The sequence below is a fragment of the Vespula vulgaris genome, chromosome 2 (assembly GCF_905475345.1).
Source record: "Vespula vulgaris chromosome 2, iyVesVulg1.1, whole genome shotgun sequence".
In the NCBI taxonomy this organism is placed as follows: Eukaryota; Metazoa; Arthropoda; class Insecta; order Hymenoptera; family Vespidae; genus Vespula; species Vespula vulgaris.
The window spans coordinates 162,699-181,546 of record NC_066587.1 but is presented as its reverse complement, the minus strand read 5'-3'; the positions used below and the strand labels follow the sequence as shown (position 1 = coordinate 181,546).

Below are 18,848 nucleotides of genomic sequence, written 5' to 3'. Positions count from 1 at the left end.
TTTACAAAAAGTTTGCACAACGAAATCGCTCGCGTACATAGCGGTTTATACTCGATGTCGACAGTCGAGTGCTCAAATTCTGTTCCATTTTTTTTCTCTCTCGTGAAAGGTGCACACTGTCGGCGTCGGACTGCGCACGAATCCTGCATTAAATCGATCGATCGAAGAAAGAGAAAATGAAAGACGCGTACGCTTCTACGTACCCGTATCGTTCGAGTCTTTACTCGTCAAGCATTTATTCCTCTTTCAATTTTTGCTCATTTGTAAATAAAACGTTCGTCGAAATAGGGAGTGTACAATGTCGGCGTTTTTGGTGCAAGTTTACGATTTATAAACGTTTCCTCTTTTCTTTCTCCTCTTTTTACTACATGTACGTATACCTTACGAAAAGATACAATTGCTAATCTCGAATCGATTACGCGTTTATATTGCTCGTTTCTGGGTTGCGATAAACCGTGGATAAAGCGTGGAAGGTATAAAGTTCGTCGATCCTTATCGGAGCCTCGCTCCAAACACGTTTTGCGCTTTCGTATTTATACGCGTGCACACGAGCAGACGTATGATACGAAATATTAAAAAGAAAAAAAAAAGAAAATAAAACGAAACAAAAAGCAAATAAAAAAAATAAAAGAAAGAGGAAGAAGCCAAATAAAAATAAAAATGATAGTACACGCTTCGGCCAGGTATGCGGCAAACGACACGAAGAGATTTCGCTGAAAGGAGACGAACCCGAGCAGGTACGACGGGAGATATGTGTATACCTGTGGCAACGACGTCCGTGCGAAACGGTCGAAAGAACACGTACGAACGGAGAGAAAAAGAGAGAGAAAGAATCGCAAACGACCGACAGGCAGACTGGCAAGGACGACGAGTCCTTAAATCCAGCACTCGGTTTTGTCCTTTTTCCAGCGACTCCGTCGTACGGTCGAAAATTTTCACTGGAAATGGACGACGGCTCCCTCTAATTCGCCCTATTGGAAACGGTATAGCGACTTTGGAACTAGCACTTCGTCGCGCGCTCGCGCGCAAAGGGCGAACTCTTAACTCTACGGTCAAACGTCGAAGCCTTTGAACACAGTAAGGGCGGTAAAGAGACGCGAACGAGACGACGAGGATTCGAATCGCGATCAGACGAGAATTAGATTCCGGGATAGCGATGGATTTTCTATGCGCAATGCGTTACGTCCGCGTCTACGTGTAAGTGTACTAACGTGAGTTGTACGTATAAGCGCGTACGCGTCCGCGCAAGGATGCGAGTTTTCAAACATGATTCCCAAACACCGACCGTTTTGCCCGACGTAATACCTTAAAGTCGCGTACGAAACGTCGGACGATCGCGATCGCTGACCGTGCAAACGGCGACTTACAGAGGACGAAAGGAATACGAAACGCGGGCGAGGCAAGATCGCGACTCTTTTTCCTTTTTCTTTTCGTCCTTTCGCTTTCTTTCGATCGTGCGCGTTTCCTCCAAGATCCGCTCGTCCTCGCGAACCAAAGGAAGGAGCCGAGTGACCAAAGCCGTATCCCGCCCCCCATCTCGGGCCCACGGCTTATTTCGTTGAGCAAATATCTTGCGAATCGGTGCCGAGTGGGACCAGTTACCACGAACCAATGCCGCGAAGTCGTCACTCGTTCGTTATCGAGACTCGGCGCGCGATTTTCATGTTTTCGATGTAACGTTGATAAACGTTCCTAAAACGCGTCTCAAAGTCGACCTCCCCCGCGTTCCAAACTTGGAAAACTTTTCGTCGTATACCTCCTGCCGGTCAAACTATTCCCTTCAATTTTCATATCGTAAACGACAGCGAGCGATAAGAGAAAGGAAGCTTCGTGGCTTTCCACGAATCGATGGCAAGGGCGACACAGGCAATGCGAAAAAAGAAAACGCGATGGGGGAAGCTTGCTGAAACGATTTCGCTCGATCGAATATACAAGAAGAAAATAAAATATAATTGCTACGAACGAAACTAGCAAAGATTTAAAATTTATCCTCATTACATTCAACTTCCTACGTATTTCCATGTTTTAACGAACGATTTTATCGCATAACCGTAAGTCCGTCTTGATATTTCACATAATGAAAAACGTTTGTATCGGTCAGTCTCGATATACGAGAAGTAGTTGGCCCGACCATGGAGCACTTCATCCAAGCCGTCACTTCTGACGCTTTTTCGCAAATTCGAAAACGTATGTGTACTTTTTTATATGAATTCTGTCAGGGCGAATCTTCGGATAAAAGCGGACAACTTTAAAAGAGTTATACGAGACTCCCCCTCTCTGCCTATCTCTCTTCGTTCGAGAATCGAGTCTTTCCTCTCTTCGGCGAATAGTTTGACCGACGACTTTGCCGTCTTCTTTCTTCTTCCCTCTCGACACCGAGCACAAGTGTCGCGTAAATAGAAAACGTTGTGGAAAATAATAAAGATCAAGCCGAAGCAAGAAAGGAAAGATGCGTTTTCCATGACGAATCCATCGACGAGGACTAGTTTTTCTCTCTCTCCCTCTCGCTTACCCGCAAAGACCTCTCGGGAGACGTCGTTTCTTCAATCTCGTTTTATTCTCGAGCAATTCTCCCCAATTATGTACAAAAATATAATGAGAATCGATAACCGTTACAGAGTTCGTATTATTATAACATTAGGTACGCGACAATAGATAGACGCATGCAACCGTCCTTCCTGATCTTATCTCGTCGAGCGGTCCGTCGTTCTCGACGGTTGCCAAGGACGATCGATCGCCGATATTATTTATTTCTCCTTTAAACGATTCTCTTTATCATCGATCGATTCTAAAGTTTCGTTATAATCATTTTTATACGTATACCGTACTCGTATCTTTTGTTTTCCTTTTTTATGTACAAAGATATCGGTCCTTCCCTTTACATCGATACAGAGTCGAGTCTGCCCTTCCGCGCGCATTATCCTTTAGTACATTTCTTCGTTTATTTTTTTATCAGCTGGGATAAGAACACAAAGGGTACCAACGCCTTCCGACGCGATCGTTTCGCGATTCCGCGAAAAGTAAATTCCATTTGTGCCTACCGATACGTCTAGCTCCTTTTTCGATTAGTCTCGCTCGTTAAACCATTCGTACTTTCCCGCGCGAATACGCCATCGAAAAGTAATCTTTGTAATCTCGACACTTTTTTTATTTTTCCAACGTTCAAAGGGTACACGCGAACCCTTCGCTTCTTGCGGTTTGAAGGAAGAAAAGAAGCGCCTTAATTTTCTCAACCTTTGTCTACTTTTTCGCTTTTCGTTCGCTTTCGTTTCTCTTTTTCCGTCGACTCTTTTCTCTCTCTCTCTCTCTCTCTCTCTCGCTCGCTCGCTCGCTCGCTCGCTTTTAACACGCCGAATTTACAAAAAGCTTCCGAAAAGAAATCGCTGACACACATATTAGTTTATACTCCAAGTCGACAGTTCGAGTGGTCGAATCATGTCCCGTTTTTTTTTTCTTTCTCGTGAATGGTTCGCGTATGCCTGTACGCTTGTGCGACGAAAAGAGGTCAAGTGCATGCACTTTGCGGTCAAGTCGTAAAAAGGAAGGTATTGAATATGCTGAAGTAATCGGCGAACTTTGATCGGCGACGTCGAATTATGCATCGAACCATCGACCGCGATGAAAGATCATGGAGAGGAAAAAGAAAAAATGGAAAAGCGATCAAGGTATACGTTATACACATGTATACTAAATCATTCGAACCTCCAGTCGTCGAATATTTATTCCACTTTCAATTTTTAACGAATAAAACGTTGATCGATATAGAGAGTGTACAAACGCCAATGATTTTAGTACAAATTTATAATATATAAAAGTTCCCTTTTTTCTTTCTCCTCTATTCACCATACGTACGTATTACCTTAGGAAAGGATACGATCGACAAATTCTAATCGAATATATCAATTCCTCGCTCGTTTTCTCGCGATAATCGGATAAAACGTGGAAGGTATAAAGTTCGTCGATCCTTATCGGAGCTTCTCTCCGATCACGTTTCGCGCTTTTATATTTATACGCGTACACACGTGCAAACGTATAATAAAAAACATTTAAGAAAAAGAAAAAAAAAGAAAAGAAAAAATAGAATAATAAAAATAAAAATGATTGCACACGCTTCGCCCAGATACGCGGCAAGTAACGCGACGCGATTTCGTTGAAATTCGGAGATGCACGCGTGGAGAGGTACGACGAGAGATATGCGAACACGTACGAACGAAGAAGGAAAAAGAAAAAGAGAGAGAAAGTACCATAAACAACGGACAGACGGACAGACGGACAGACGGACAGGCGGCAGGCAGGCAGGCAGGCAGGCACGGAAGAACGACGGTTCCGTAAATCCAGTACTCGAATTTGTTCTTTTCCAGCGATCTCATCGAACGATCGAAAATTTCCATTGAAAGTAGACGACGGCCCCCTCTAATTCGCGCTATTAGAAACGCTATAGTAACTTAGAACCAGCACCCTATCGCGCGATCCTCGAATGCACGCGCGCACGCAAAGGGCAAACGCTTAACTCTACGACCAACATCAAAGCCTTTGAACACAATAAGGGCGATAGAGAGACGCGGACAAGACGACGATGATTCCGATGACGATGAAACGGGAAGTAGAGTTCGGGATAGTGATTGATTTTCTTTGATAGTATATAATGTCATATGTATATGTCCTACGTGTAAGTGTACGTGAACGTGTAAGTGTGTGTGCAACACGTAAACGCGTTGGCGTGCGAGTTTTCAAAGATGATTCCCCTTACCCAACCACCCACCCATCCACCCAACCCTTTTACCAGCCGTAATACCTTAAAATCACATATGAAACATCACACGTTTATGCTAGCTGGACGTGCAACGGCAGCTTACAAAAGACGAAAAGAAGAAAAAAAGAAGAAACGCACGCGAAGCAAGGGCGTGACTTCTTTTCTTTCAAATTTTCTTTTTCCTTTTTTTTTGTTTCTTTTAGCTTTTTTTTCTTTTTACAATTGTGCGCGTTTCGCCTCGAATCCGCTCGTCCTCTCTCGGACACGCTCCACGTATCTCTCGTTACTCGAGAATCGAGTCCTTCGTCCGTTCGACGAAAAGTTTAACGCAACTACTCTGCCATCTTCTTTCTTCTTCCCTCTCGACACCGAGGCAAGTGTCGCATAAACATGCAAGACTCGGTACGTACGCAACGTTACGCGAAACGTCCTTCTCTACCGAGAAGTCGTTTCGCCGATGTTATGGAAAATGATGGATCAAGCTGAAGCAAGAAAAGAAAGGTGCGTTTTTTCCTCGATGAATCCATCGACGAGGACTTGTCTCTCCCCCCACCCACACCCCCACCCCTCGAAGTACTCTCAATCGTCACTTTCTTCTCCGTCTCTCTATCTCGTCTTTGGCGGACAATGTGCGATCGTTTGGCAGCGACTGTCGTCTACGTTGCGTCAACGCGAATTATTCGCTGTTAACGGAATGTAAAATTCGATGAGGCGAGCGGATCTCTTGCGTCTCGAAGCAAGTCTTTGTACTTTCTTCGAGATGCTGGCACGGCCCTAAGCCAGCTTCTTTTCGGTGTTGTTGTTCGCCACGTAGCCGTTGTTGGTGCCATTGCTGTAACAACTGTTGTACTCCTTGTTGTAGATGGTCGCGTACGTCGATATACCGTTTTGCTTTGGTTTCGTCGGATAATCGTTGAGGACAGGCATGCACGCACCGTTGTTCGTGCCGTTTGCCATGCTACGACGACTCCTCGACTTCCCAAGCGTGTATTTCGTTTTATAAAAGTCCGAGAAAAGACCAAAGAAGAGAAAACCATGGAGACTTATCCAGATCATGAAGCTTCGAGGATAGTCGCAATCTGTGAAGAGCAACTGAAACTGGTGCACCATGATCAATACAAACTGCACCTGAAAATGAAAAAAAAAGGAAAGATATTGAGAAAAGGATCTTTGGACGGATTCTCTCTTTTACGACGCGTCATCGCTCCTTTCTTTTTCGCTCGAGAATCTTTCCTCACCATTTGTAGCGTAGTGAGGTACTTTTTCCACCATATGTACTTTTGATATTGCGGGCCCATCGCCGCGACCATGTAATAGAAATACATGATTATGTGGACGAAGGTGTTCAACAGGGCGAAGAAGGTACTATGACCACCCGGCGCGAACTTCATACCCATCCATACGGAAAAAGGCATCACGCCGTGGTGTATCACGTGAAGGGTGGACACGTGCTGATTCTTTTTTCTCAGGATAAAGAACAGCTGAAAAGAGACGAGAGAACCTTCGTTAAAACGCTTCGAAGCTTAACCGGTTCCTTAAATAGTCGATCCTTTTCTTTATCTCCGCTCGAAACTACGACGGACGTCTATCGATTTACATACATATTTAGTCGTTATTCGATTATCACCGGTTGTCTTTCCCTCTCTACCTCCCCCCCCCCCTCTCTCTCGCTCTCCCTCCCTCCCTCTCACCGTATCGAAGAATTCGGTGAATTTGCTGAAGTAATACCACCAACATGTGTTCGCCATCCTGAGCGCTAACGGACTGGTCGAGTAGTCGACTGGCTGACAACGAAAGCTGTATCCTCTCGCCCAACCACTCATCAGATACTGAAAACAGAAGTATCGTTTGATTAATATTCTCTTTTTTCCTTTTATTTTCTTACTTCTTTACGTAAGTATACCCAACGATTTAGACTTTGCTCGAACAAAAACAAGTTATTCGATTTGTAAGAACGTTTCAATATTACATGTCGTAACCGATCGCGAACTCGCGAAAACAAAAGAATTCATAATCGCGTTTCCACGAATTATTGAAAAACAAGCGCGCATATCGTGCCAAAGTTTACGATAATAAAAAAAGGATAGGTAGACAAAAATGTTGGAATCGCGTGTCGAGTTACGTACACGCCAAGAAGACACGGAGAAATCAATTCTTTACGCCTTTCTTATATGCGTACACACGCGTATATACGTATACGTATACGTACGTACGTACGCGCGTACATCGACGCGACAACTTTTGGAGAACGAAAGAAGGACGAGTTCGGAAACTTTATGGCGAAACTTTGTACGAGAGAAATAGTAGAGATATCAACGTTACTACGACGAACCGAAAGAGACGAACGAGTCTTGGAATCTCTCATTAGCTAATCTCCGATAACAACGCTCTCGTTAGACGGTGGTTGTCGTAGAATAATTCGTATCCTCGAAAAAGTCGGGAAAGAAACCGCTCCGATACCGCGAGCGATCGACGACGATCGAAGAAAGTGGAGACGAGGGAAGCTCTTTTTTTTTGTCGCTCGTTCGAAAAGACCGTACACAAGTGTCGGGTGGCACGCTCGGTCGGAAGCAACCCATGGAGAATTTGGTCTAATCGAGACTTTTAGTCTTTATCGATCGCGCGATAAGATGCCTAACAACGCGCTAACCCGCATAAAACCGCAAACAGCGCTTTCGTGCGAAATGTTGGATCATCGAAGGAATGAGATATCGTCGAAGGGTGCTCGAGAACGTTGAGTGCGGTAACGTTACGACTTTGATATAATTCGAAATACAGGCGACGAGGTAAATCACGCGAACGAGCTCCGTTCAAAGTTAAACTCGCGCTAGAAGCAGCCTTCTCTGGTTGACGCAGAGGACGGGAGGAGTAGGAGGAGGAGATAGTGGAAAATCGTTTACGAGGAAGCTAGCGTGGCTTTTAGGTCACCGTACGAAGCGGCCCAAGTACGTATGTGTCGCGTCGCGTCGTACGTATTAATACACACGTTGATCGTACGTATGTACGTGGATGCTCGAGAGAGACACGCCTTATATCCTACTCCGCTCGGCCGAGCTATCAAAGCGATATCAATCCTTTGCGGCCTACGACTGTCGTTGCTCGAAGGAATCGTCGGTCACTACGTACTTTTAATCCCTCCAAAACCAAAAGGTTCTTCTCTCTCTCTCCCTCCCTCCCTCCCTTTTATATCCAGCCACCCTCAAAGCTCTCGCGTCCCTAGCATCGATCGATCTCGGGGAATAATCAGAGCACACGGCCTGAATAGACAACGATGACGACGACGTCGTCGTCGGCACCTTGTTTTCCTCCTCGTTGCCCTCGTTGATTTCGATCTTAACGCGAAATAAGTTCGATACGTCCGAAGCGACGTTGAGAGTACGCGTGTATACTCGTCTCGATCGTTTCGCACGATATAAGTCGCGCGGCGAAGGTTCGATGGACGAAACAGCAAGGTTTCAAAGTGGGAAACGTAAGAGAAACGACGTCGTCCGCATCTCGCGCGACTTATCAAATAGATTCGCCCTCGATAACGACGCCTCCTCGCTAGGGCCTTGAAACAGGGACGAAAGCAGCGAGATAAATATCGAGCAACGATCGGTCGGAGGATCCGCCGGGGAAATCGAACGGAAAGAGAGAAAAAATCGCGAAAGAAAATAGGAATAGACGATCTTCCGCACGAACTTGACCGTGTTAACGACCCTGAAAGCGTCGATAGGGCAAACGGCGAGTCGCGAGTAGAGTCGGTGCTCCTCTCTACCACTACGACCAAAAGCAACGCTATCGAGGTCCGCGCTGGCGAGCGCGCACGATCAAAGTACGTACGTACGCACGTAGGTGCGTGTCAAGGCCGCGACGATGCGTGATCTCATCGCGTCGTCGCTTCGCGTAACATTCGGCGTACCGTCGTTGCTCCGTGCAATCGTAACGACGAATCGCTCGAGAAAGTATTGTTTCAAGGCCGTTATCGAAAACGACGAGACTCTCTTTCGAAAATTTCGTATCGAAGAACCTCTCGTCGAGAGAATTAGTCACCCCCCTGCTAAACGATTTATCGAGTCGAAGATTAACGGGAAGCGTTGCAATACGTGATATCGCGCGATGGAATTTTGATCGTCCGGCTGGCATAAATCGAAGGATAGCGAGTTTCATTTTAACCAGCGATAAATCTCGAGGAATTTTCTCCTCTCTGGATGCTTATCGCCTCGACGAACGAACAATGGGATTCTCGGGAAGAACTCCAAAGGCGGTTGTGTCGGACGCGATCTAAAAGTACCACGCGTATCCGCGTATTTCGATTGGACCTATGTATTTTAAGGTTAAACGAGATTCGTAGGTGGCAAACGCCGAGATAAGATCTTAATATCCCCGTTACGTTCGATCGGAAACAGCCCCAGGCTGCCGGAATCTTTTCTCGAGTCGAGCGAGGCGTCTCTAGCTAGATTTCTTGGATTTCGAGGAAGACGATAAGGGCTTCCCGTACATAATAGCAACGTGACGCGCTACTATACCCCGCTACTATACCGGACGTTTAATAACGCTCGCGGGCATTGGATGAGATATCCGATTTAACGGTGAAACTTTGTCGAGAGAGAGAGAGAGAGAGGAAAGGAATCCGATAGGGATATTTGCGTCGATCATGTCTTTAATCCACATCGTAAACGCCCCGTTGCGTTAATGGTTTTCATTTGAATTCGATCAAAGACCAACGCAAGAATGACGTCAACGAGACCTGCTACGACGAAACGAGTTTATAATATAGACCGAAACGTAGAGATCGATCGTAAGTTGTACGCCTTTTCTCTTCTCTTCTCTTCTCTTCTCTTCTCTTCCGTATCAATTTGGAAAGTATCGCCCCTCGACGGTCGATGGGTCGGTCGCGCGTCTGGTCCGCGATTGGAGATAGATGGAGAATGGGTAGGAGCGTATCGATATGCACGACGCAACGAAAATACTAAAGGAGCACCAAATACGCTAACGGATTCGATAAATTCAAAGGTGCATTTCTGCACAAACTTAATTAATCGCGAACGAATTACGAGGTTACGACGCAGCACGGTCACGTAATTAAGGCTCGACCGTGATATCCGTTATCGACGCTTCCTTCGAGTTTCCTTCGAGTAAAAGCTCGAACGTAGCTCTATCTATCTACGGCTATATAATGCGATATAACGTGATATACAAACCTCGTAGAAGATCCATGTGGAAAAGAGGGTCTGTACGAGATTGTAAACGATTAGGAGACGTCGAAGATTGAACGGTTTTTTGTTTTCCATCAACTTCGGTCCTATTACTTTACTAAAGTATGCGTAAAACAGGCATATCGCCATCGTTGGGAAGGGACTGCTCATCATCACCCAGTCGTTTACCCTAGGATCTGAAAATAATCAACAACGAGTGAATTAGAAATTACAATTACGCCTCGTACAGATTCTCTCAATTCGTCCTTCTCTCTCCCATCGTTCTTTCAATCGCTTACTCTGCTCGTTTTACCCTCGTTTCCAACGACAATGCCGTGATTAGCGTGACGCGAATCAAGCCGGAGAACAATGGTCATCGCGATAGTCCGAGGCTAGGGAACGCGGATAGAGAAAAGCAGAGAGTGGAGCAAAGAAAAAGTCATTATTCTCGTGGGTTGCCTCGGATCTCTCGCGTCGGGTCGGCAACCTATCTCGCGTCTATTTGCGTACAGAGTACGTACGCAGAGGTACGTAATAGAGTAAAATAATTAACCGTTAACGCGTCTCACAAAGATCTCGAAGAAGATAAGGAAGGCTCCGTTCGAAAAAAAAAAAAAAAAGAAAACAGTCGTGTCCCTCGTCGAACCCTTGCGCCACCGCATCGAATTTTTGTCGCAAAGCGTTTGGAATTGGAAGCGATCAGCTTCCGACGTTGAAACAATTTACACGAAATACCTTGCATAATTTTATAACTTATCGATAACAATATTCGCGTCGATTTGGCGGGTTAGCGGTAAAAGCGTAAAGTCCCCTCTACGTAATGCATCGTTACGATCGTTAATCGTACAGTCACGCGTACTTAATTATTCAAAAATTACGCGCGCGCACATTATGCACGTGCGTGTGTATGTTTGTGTACATACGGCGTTCCATTAGATTACTCGCGTCGGCACGTAACGTTTCTTTCTCGTTCGAACCAGGAGGGAGTATCTTTGCTTGGCCATCTTCGTTATAGCGGAATTAAATTCGCAGCTAAACGGGGTAGCGGCAATTCCTGAGAGAGAGAGAGAGAGAGAGAGAGAGAGAGCGCGCGCGTCGTCGGTCTTTCCAGTAAATTAGGTTTGCGCTCTCGTGTGACCTCGCCGGCACCTCGGATGCGCACGCGATGGGCACCGTCCACGCACCTATACATGTATAAACGCGCCTATTTCCTGGCCCTCGCGCGCGCTGCTCTCTCGCCTCCCCGCCCCGAGCGCGTCCCGCACCACGAAGAAAGTGCGCGGCTAGCCGTAGTGGCACGAATCAAGAGGGATGCTTCATCTTTCCGAGTTTCGTGCCAGACGACGAGCGGATTATCGATTAAACGGGGGACCGAGAGAAGAGACTACCACCGAGTAAAAGTACTTTGCTCCGGTGGTAGGCTCTCGTCGGTGCGGATCATGGAAGCGCAGCCAAGTGTCGGGCGATTGCACAAAGAGCGAGAGCGAGGGAGAAATCGTCGAGCTAAGCCTCCTGGATGATCGTCGTTCGCTTTAGCGCCCCCGCTTCCGGGATGTGCCTAGAGTTTTCCAAGTGGCTAAAAGCGCGAATCCCCCGATCGAAGCCCTCTTCCGAACTTTTCATTGCCCTCTCTCCTCTCTCCCCTTCCGCGCTTTTCCCCGAGAGCGCACCGACCCCGGCTTCGAAGCGGCCGCGTGCTCTCCTTTCGTCTCGTCGCGACCCTAATTTTTTCTCCTTTCTTCTCGATCACATCTAACCGGCAACGGCGTCGTCGTCGTTCGTTCTCGCGCTTCCCCGAAAAAGAACGATTTTTCCGAAGGCGACAACGCGGAAACGGAGGTGCTAGGAACGACGTATAACCGCGCCCTTTCTCTCCTCCGCGTTTTTTTTTTTTTTCTTTCCTTTCTTTTCCTTCTCCCCAATTAAGGGAAAGCATCGATCGAGAGAAGGCGCTTTCAGCGCGCGAAGCTTTCGAGGCGTCTCGTCTACTCGCGCGAACGAGAGTACGAGAGTACCCCGAAGGGAGGAGGCGCGCGCGCGCTGAAAGCATGCGAAGTACGCTCCCGCGCGTCGAGACCTCGAACGCGTTACTTCGGATTCGAAGATCTTCCGTCCAAGAATTTACTTAGGCGCGTGAAAGGGGAAAAGATCCGAGTTCTCCCTCGCTCGGCCAAAGACGGAAAAGGAAGAGGAATTTCGTTGGAAAACCGCGTGCCTCGCGCGCGAGAGCCAGCGATGCGCTCGTACAAAAATAACTCGCGCGAGGACGTTGATCCTCGCTATCTCGCGGTCTCCTCTCTTTTAAAACGGCCCGATAGGAATAAAATATCGATGATAACGAGTAATATCGGGCGATCGCATAAAATTCGACGGCGGCGGATATCGCGCGTCGTATTTGCATCGTATTTCGAGTCGTCGTTTCGTCGCTTTCTCGGTGACGAAAGATAAACGGCCGCTTGCAAAAGTATTCTCGAGGAAACGGTATCGCGTTCTACGAGACCTTTCCGATCGTTTACAGGAAAGTCCAACGTGCGCGTGCGATTTAACGGAGCCGCGTGCTCGTTCTCTCGACGACTTTGAAACTGTCCTTTCTCGTCGCACTATCGCGAACGTTACGAACGCGATCGATTTCGAAAGCGGTCGAAGGTACGATCGATATTTGGTAGGTCTTCGCGTGACCGTTACGAAGCTCTTTTCGATCGATCGATCGATCGAACCCCCGTGTCGCGCGCCTGTTACATAAACAAAGAAAATATTTCGATACGACGTAACGAGCGAGGACGCAAGAACGCTTTCCTTCTCCTTTTACATACGGCTCGACTCGTGCTCCGCGTATGCGTATTAGTTTATTCAGAAGCGTTCGAGGTAGCCTCGAAACGACGATTATCGCAACAATGCTGACCGTAGCGCATCATCGGCTCGTTCGACGCTGCAATCTTTTTTGGTTCGCGTGCCACTTTCTCGCAGCTGCTTATAGACATCCTCGAGCGATCAACGCAAACTCCAGTTTTCTCGAAGGGAGAACAAAGTTTGCTCCTCGACGAGGAAAGTCGCAGAGAAGAGAGATCGGGTAGAGGATTCTCTCGAAACGATCCAGCCTCCCTCGAACGGCACACTTGCAATCGCATTAGCTACGCGCGTTGATTCCTCTGCCGGCTTATCGCCTGCCAATGCCTATCGGAGCGGATCTTTCGGCGCGCGAGAAAAAAAGAAAAAAAGAAAAAAGAAGAAGAAGAAAAAAAAAGAAAAAAGCACGCGACGTGGAGCGCGATCGAAGGAGAGGGGGAAAAGACAAGAGAAAGGGAAAAAACGAAAACGAGAAGAGACAAAATAAGAGCAAGACAAAAGAAAGGACAGGAGAAAGAGAAAAAAAGACGAGAGCGCGCGGTTTACGACTCACCGGACTTATTATCCATGAGATCCCTGTAGCCATGAATCAAATCCGCCACGATGTTCGTCATCTTGATGCAGATCTGAAATAACAACAACGACGATCGATTAAACGGGCGCGAGTACGTAGGAATTCCTCGTTTACGGGATGCTAGACGTGCTCGGACGACCCCGAAAGTTCGTTTCTTCCTTCCCCTCTAGAAATTATTCGTATTTCGCGTACGGTAGCTCCCTCGCGAGTAATCGTTCGGTCACCGTCTACGCGTTACTCGCCTTACTGGCGCGCGAAAGTAGGGGGAGTTGGAAATAGGAGATCGAAAGGCACGGACGGCCGGCCGGAAGAACCGATGGAAACTGGGAACGAGTCGTGCTTGGCCCTTTGCGGCGCAACCACCACCGAGAAACGGGGAGAATTCGCGCGGAAGGGAAAAGACTCTTTTCCGTCCGAGGAGACGATCGAGGGGTTGCGCAAGGAAACGACGAAACGGCGGGGACGGCCGAGCGGAGGAAAAACGTCAAGTACGCGCCAAGTCTCTCTCTCTCTCTCTCTCTCTCTCTCTCTCTCTCTCTCTCTCTCTCTCTCTCGATTCGATCGGAACTCGGCACGTCGGAGATACTTGGTAGCGTCGCGTTATCTCGATAACGCTCGAGATTTCTCGGATCCGTTTCGAATTTATCGTGGATTACGAGAATCGCGTTAGAGAGAGAGAGAGAGAGGAAGAAAGACAATTCCATCGATAAATCGAACGATTGCATCGGGCAAAGGGCAAGCGGTGACGCGGCCAAAACCAATACGCGACCGCCGTTCTCTTTACGGCGTTCGCAACCGGTCGTTTCTTTTTTCCTCCGTTCAATAAGATTTCGCTGCTTACGTAAGGTAATAGCGCGCGCGAGAGGGAGAGCGAGAGAGAGGGAAAGGGGGAAAGAAGTACCAAGTAAAAAGTACGTCCATTCTCTTTCTTTCCTTTTAGACGCGGAACAGGAGATTTACATTTCGTAATGGTTCCGCTACATCCGACGGTGATTTCGTCCGCGTTTCCCTCGAAGCTCGCGGACTCGGTACGACGCGACCGCCGACGCGGGGAGACCACTTTCTAAACCGACCCGGTCGAAAGGACGGATCGACGAAAAACGAGGTGACGCGCGAGCGACGCCAGAAAACCCTTCTTCTTCGTCTTTGCGGGCGCTTACCAACCCGCGCTACCTTCTCCGGAAGAGTACCTTTCTCGCCGACGACGGACGCGTTAAAACCGAAGCTTTTCGGTCGTCGCGCTCCAACGATTTCGCGCGGACGGATCGAATTTCTCGCGTCTCTACGCGGTTTCGATTATAATTTACGCGATGACGCGTCGCGCGAACAGTACGCTCGGTGTTCGTTCCATATCGATCCATTTTTTCTCTCCGTCTCTCTTTCCTCTTTTCCACCCCTTACGAGTCGAAGCGGTCAAGGTGCGTGTTTCCCTTTCGTGACGTATCCGGCGCCTAAGCGACGCGGAGTCTGCGGCAAACGGGGAAGAAATCGAGGGGGAGAGAGAGGACCGGTTCGCCGATACGCGGCGGACGCACGCAGGCATCCCGCTTGGTTTCGCGCGTACGATACGATCGACGAACGGATTAAGATCGCGAAGGTAAAAGGCGCGATCCTTCGAAGCGGAGAAAAAGAGAGACGTCGGAGATATGCAAATAGTTTCGACTCGTTTGGTTCGAACGAGTCGGACTCGAGAAAAATTCCCTCCCGTCCGTTCTCGCCCGACTCCGACTTTCTCTCCGCTCGTATTAGATAACAATACGTTACGTCCGAGGTGATATATCCCGAGAGGCAGAGTGCGCGTTAGACGGCGTTTGCGCGAGATTCAAACGAGAAATTGGCGAGTCGGTCGACTCTCGCGCAGGCGACGACGTCTCGACGTGCGGAAATATTCTACGGGCGGAAGACCGGAGGAAGGAAGAGGACGGAAACGGCACAACGCGGACCGTTAGGATAACTTTGATAATCGAAACCGTTAGACGGATAACGGATACCGGATCGAAGTGGAAATTTCGCGAGTATCGAAAATGGAAAAGGAGCTCGTCCTACTAGCCGAGACGGGGGTGGTAGGGCGAGCGAGATAGATAGAGCGAGAGAGAGAGCGAGAGAGAGAGAGAGAGAGAGAGAACGGCGCAGGGCGCGCGCTCGTCACGTTGGTCGGCGGTCGATGGACGACCGTCCACGAGACGTTGGAATCGTTCTCTCTGAAATTTCTCTCGGATTTTCAGGACAGGACGCGCGCAAGGCCGCGCGCACGCAAATGACACGCCTCGTATGCTCTCCGATGGGAGTTCTCGCGTCGGGCAGAGGGGAAGGGAAGCGAAGGGAAACGGGGGAAAAAAGCGCGTCCGGCGTCGATCCTCGCGGGTAACGCGGACTGGTTTCGCGTTACTGGTCGCGTCGAGTGTACGTCGAGAATCGATCGACGCGTCCTAACCTCAAAAGGCGCGCGCTACCAGGCACGCCTCGCGCTCTCGCGAGCGCGGACAAATGTCTACCGGGGAGACGATAAGGCGAACGCGAAGACGACGCGGTACGGCACCAACCTGTTCTTTCCTCTTTCTCTCTTCTCTCCCGTTCTCCTCGCGTCCTCTTCCTCCTCCGCCTCGCGTTTTCTCCTTCTCGCCTTGCGAGAGCCTCCGGAGGAACCTCCGATCCTCGTAGCGACACGGCACCTTACCTCTCTCGCGGCTTCCTTCCTGTCACCTGACCGAACACATAAAGTCCACCGAGTCTTTCGCCGAAAAAATTCTACGATCGATCGAATCGAGTCACTTATTTCTCTCGATATATCTCTCTCCTCGGCCTTTTCCTCCGACTCTCGTCTCGCGCGCCTATCGGATGCTTTTTCTCTCCCTCTCTCTCGCTCTCGCTCTCTCTCCTTTTCCGCCTTTTTATATCGTACATCCACACCTTACAACGATTATCATAAAACTGAGGAAGCGGACGAGAGCTCCGAAACGTTCGCTAAAGCTCTTCTCTACCTCCACTTTCCTTCGGCTCTTCTTTCGCTCGCTTCTTTCTCCTCCTCCTCTCTCTTTAGCCTGGTGCAGCGCCCGGAGAGGGGAACAGGAGAGCGAAGAGTGAGTAAGAGAGAGAGAGAGAGAGAGAGAGAGAAAGAGGATATTGCGCGCGCGCGCGCGCTTTCGCGTAGGCAGAGAGAGAGAGAGAGAGAGAGAGGGGAGGGAGAAAACGCGAGTTCCTCGGTCGGCCGCTCGCTCGCTCGCTCGCTCGCTCGCTCGTTCGTTCGTTCGTTCGCTCGTTCGCACGTTCGCACGTTCGCACGTTTCCGACTCGCACAAAGTCCGAATTCGCGTGTCCCGCAGGAGGCGAACCTTTCGACGACTCCCGCGACCTACCGCTCCTCCACTCCTCCCGCTCGTCCCGGTCCTTCTCGCGACACGCGACGGACGACCAAACGTCCGTCCAACGACACGCGTTACTCGACTGACCAAACTCGACTCGACCGATCTTTGCGCCCTCTGTCCGTTGCGCGCAGCCTCTCTCTCTCTCTCTCTCTCTCTCTCTCTCTCGCGCATCTTCCATTTTCTTTTACGATCGAGATTAAAGGGAGGAGAGATGGGAGCATCAGGGTCATCGAGAACGCGAGCGCCATCTTGCGGTATACCCGTCGTTCCTCTTGCCGCGAATCATTTTTTTCTACGTCCTGTTGGATTTTATTCGTTGGATAAAACCCGTTTCTACGAGACCGTGTCGACGCTCGATTTGCGTCGTCGATCGGTTAAGAGAGAACGGTCTTCTGCGCTCGGTGGTCGATGCTCCGAAATACTTGTTGGTCGTAGATCCTTCGCGAAGGAGAAAAAGGTAAGGTCCCTGGTTCGTCGTGTCACCCGAGCGAGCGAGCGAGCGAGAGAGAGAGAGAGAGGTAAGGAAAGTCGGGCGAGCGGAGCGGCGTTCGAGGCATCGCGTCTCGCGAGAAGAGGGAAACTCGAAACGAATGCCATCTCGCGTAACCGTCTTCGACGGATTACGCAAGTTGGGGAGAACGGATGGCGAAAGTCTTTTTTTCTTCGTTTTCGGACGGTCGACGAAAAGGAGATTTCGTGCGCTCGCCGCCCTGACCGTTTTATCGAACCACGAAAGTCGTACGTCGTACCGCTTCGTCGTTCGAAAATTTCCCGCGTTACGACTTTGGGATAACCTAAACAAGATGGCGTCGTATCCCTTTAAATCCGTTCTCGCGTCTTTCCGACGAATTCCATCTCCTTGCGAATCGGTCGTAGGTGTCTCCTTTGGAAAATTCTACGAGACGCTTTTAAACGTTACGTAGAATTCTATGGAATATACGTAGAAGTTTTATTCGATCCCACGTCTCGGTTTGCGCAATTGCCAACCGAGCGTTCGTTCCTCCGTTAAACGCGATTCGTTCGACGCTCGATCGAACGAAAGGAGAAGCAATGTCAAAACGTAAGAACGAATATAAATTTATTGTAGGATTAAATTCATTTGCGTCTCATGCGTGCATAATTACCTGCATTATGATAATTGCGTTTCCGTGTTAACTTTTGCATAAAACGTTAGGTACGTGCGCCAAAGTTCTCTTCGGATTCGCGCGAACTTCGTACCCTCGAACGAAGCGAGACCCAAGTATCTCTTCTTTTAACGACGTCACGAATTTCTCGGAGCTTCTCCATCGTCCTTTACGTAATATTTCTAATATCTCTCTCCTCCTTTTCATGATATTTCTTTTTCCTTTTCGTTTCTTTTTTTTTTTCGAATATCGCTTCTTACAAAACTCGATACTTTTCCGAACAATCGTCGAGAGTACGTTCGAAGCGAGTCGACCGGCTGTCACGGTTACGTCACGAAATTATTCTCTCGTATCGTTTACCTGCTACGTGCAAAGGTAAACGTACCGAGCCGTGATACTTTGCGTATTTTTATTCGTACGCGATGTCGATATCGGTGCGCCGAGTGCGAGATCGTCGCCGATCTGTAACGACCGATGTCGCTTAGCGAGAGCACCGAGTCGTCGGTTTAGAGCTTTAAAGATCTCTCGGACGTTTTCGTCCGACGCACGAATCCGACGCGGTATTTACCTACGACGTGTTAATTCTTACGATAACAAGGATGTTAAATTTTATCTACGTACGACGAATCGACTCTCGTTGACTCTTCTTTTTTTTCCCCCTTCTTTATCGAGAATATTTTCAAACTCGAATACTTTTATCTCCAAGATAGAAAGACGTCTCGGGAAGAAGCGAGCCTCTAAAACGAATGAATATGATTTTCTTGCGAAAGCCTTTCGACGATCCTACTTTTCGAGTGCCATTAAAACGTCCGTATTTGATCGCGCATAGTCGCGGTGTCTTCGTCGTATCCTGTTTGACGCGTTCTTAAGAATTTACGTCAATCCGTCGTACAAAGGTCGAGCGTGGCAATTATTTTGTATACCTTTACCGATTATATTCGTCGGCGACGTAACGACGATTATCGACGCGTCTCTTTCTTACGAATTCAAGGTCTCTCACCCCTCTCC

The 18,848-nt window shown here is 48.5% G+C and overlaps 1 protein-coding gene across 3 annotated transcripts; it reads right to left on the bottom strand.

The window, feature by feature from the left end:
- Positions 1 to 2,535: 2,535 nt before the first annotated feature.
- On the bottom strand, positions 2,536 to 16,873 carry LOC127061698 (elongation of very long chain fatty acids protein-like). 3 transcript variants are annotated; one of them, XM_050988958.1, is made up of 7 exons: positions 16,684 to 16,873; positions 15,895 to 16,099; positions 13,331 to 13,403; positions 9,937 to 10,127; positions 6,445 to 6,582; positions 5,992 to 6,234; positions 2,536 to 5,881 (listed from the first exon to the last, which is right to left on the bottom strand). In XM_050988958.1, exons 3-7 carry the CDS (start codon positions 13,389 to 13,391, stop codon positions 5,528 to 5,530), a joined length of 987 nt encoding a protein of 328 aa, XP_050844915.1. In that variant the 5' UTR covers positions 13,392 to 13,403; positions 15,895 to 16,099; positions 16,684 to 16,873; the 3' UTR covers positions 2,536 to 5,527. The 3 variants fall into 3 exon arrangements, with proteins under 3 accessions (XP_050844915.1, XP_050844914.1, XP_050844913.1); XM_050988957.1 differs by having other exon boundaries at positions 16,708 to 16,873; XM_050988956.1 differs by lacking the exon at positions 16,684 to 16,873 and adding an exon at positions 16,333 to 16,677 and having other exon boundaries at positions 15,895 to 16,261.
- Between the last annotated feature and the right edge of the window lie 1,975 nt (positions 16,874 to 18,848).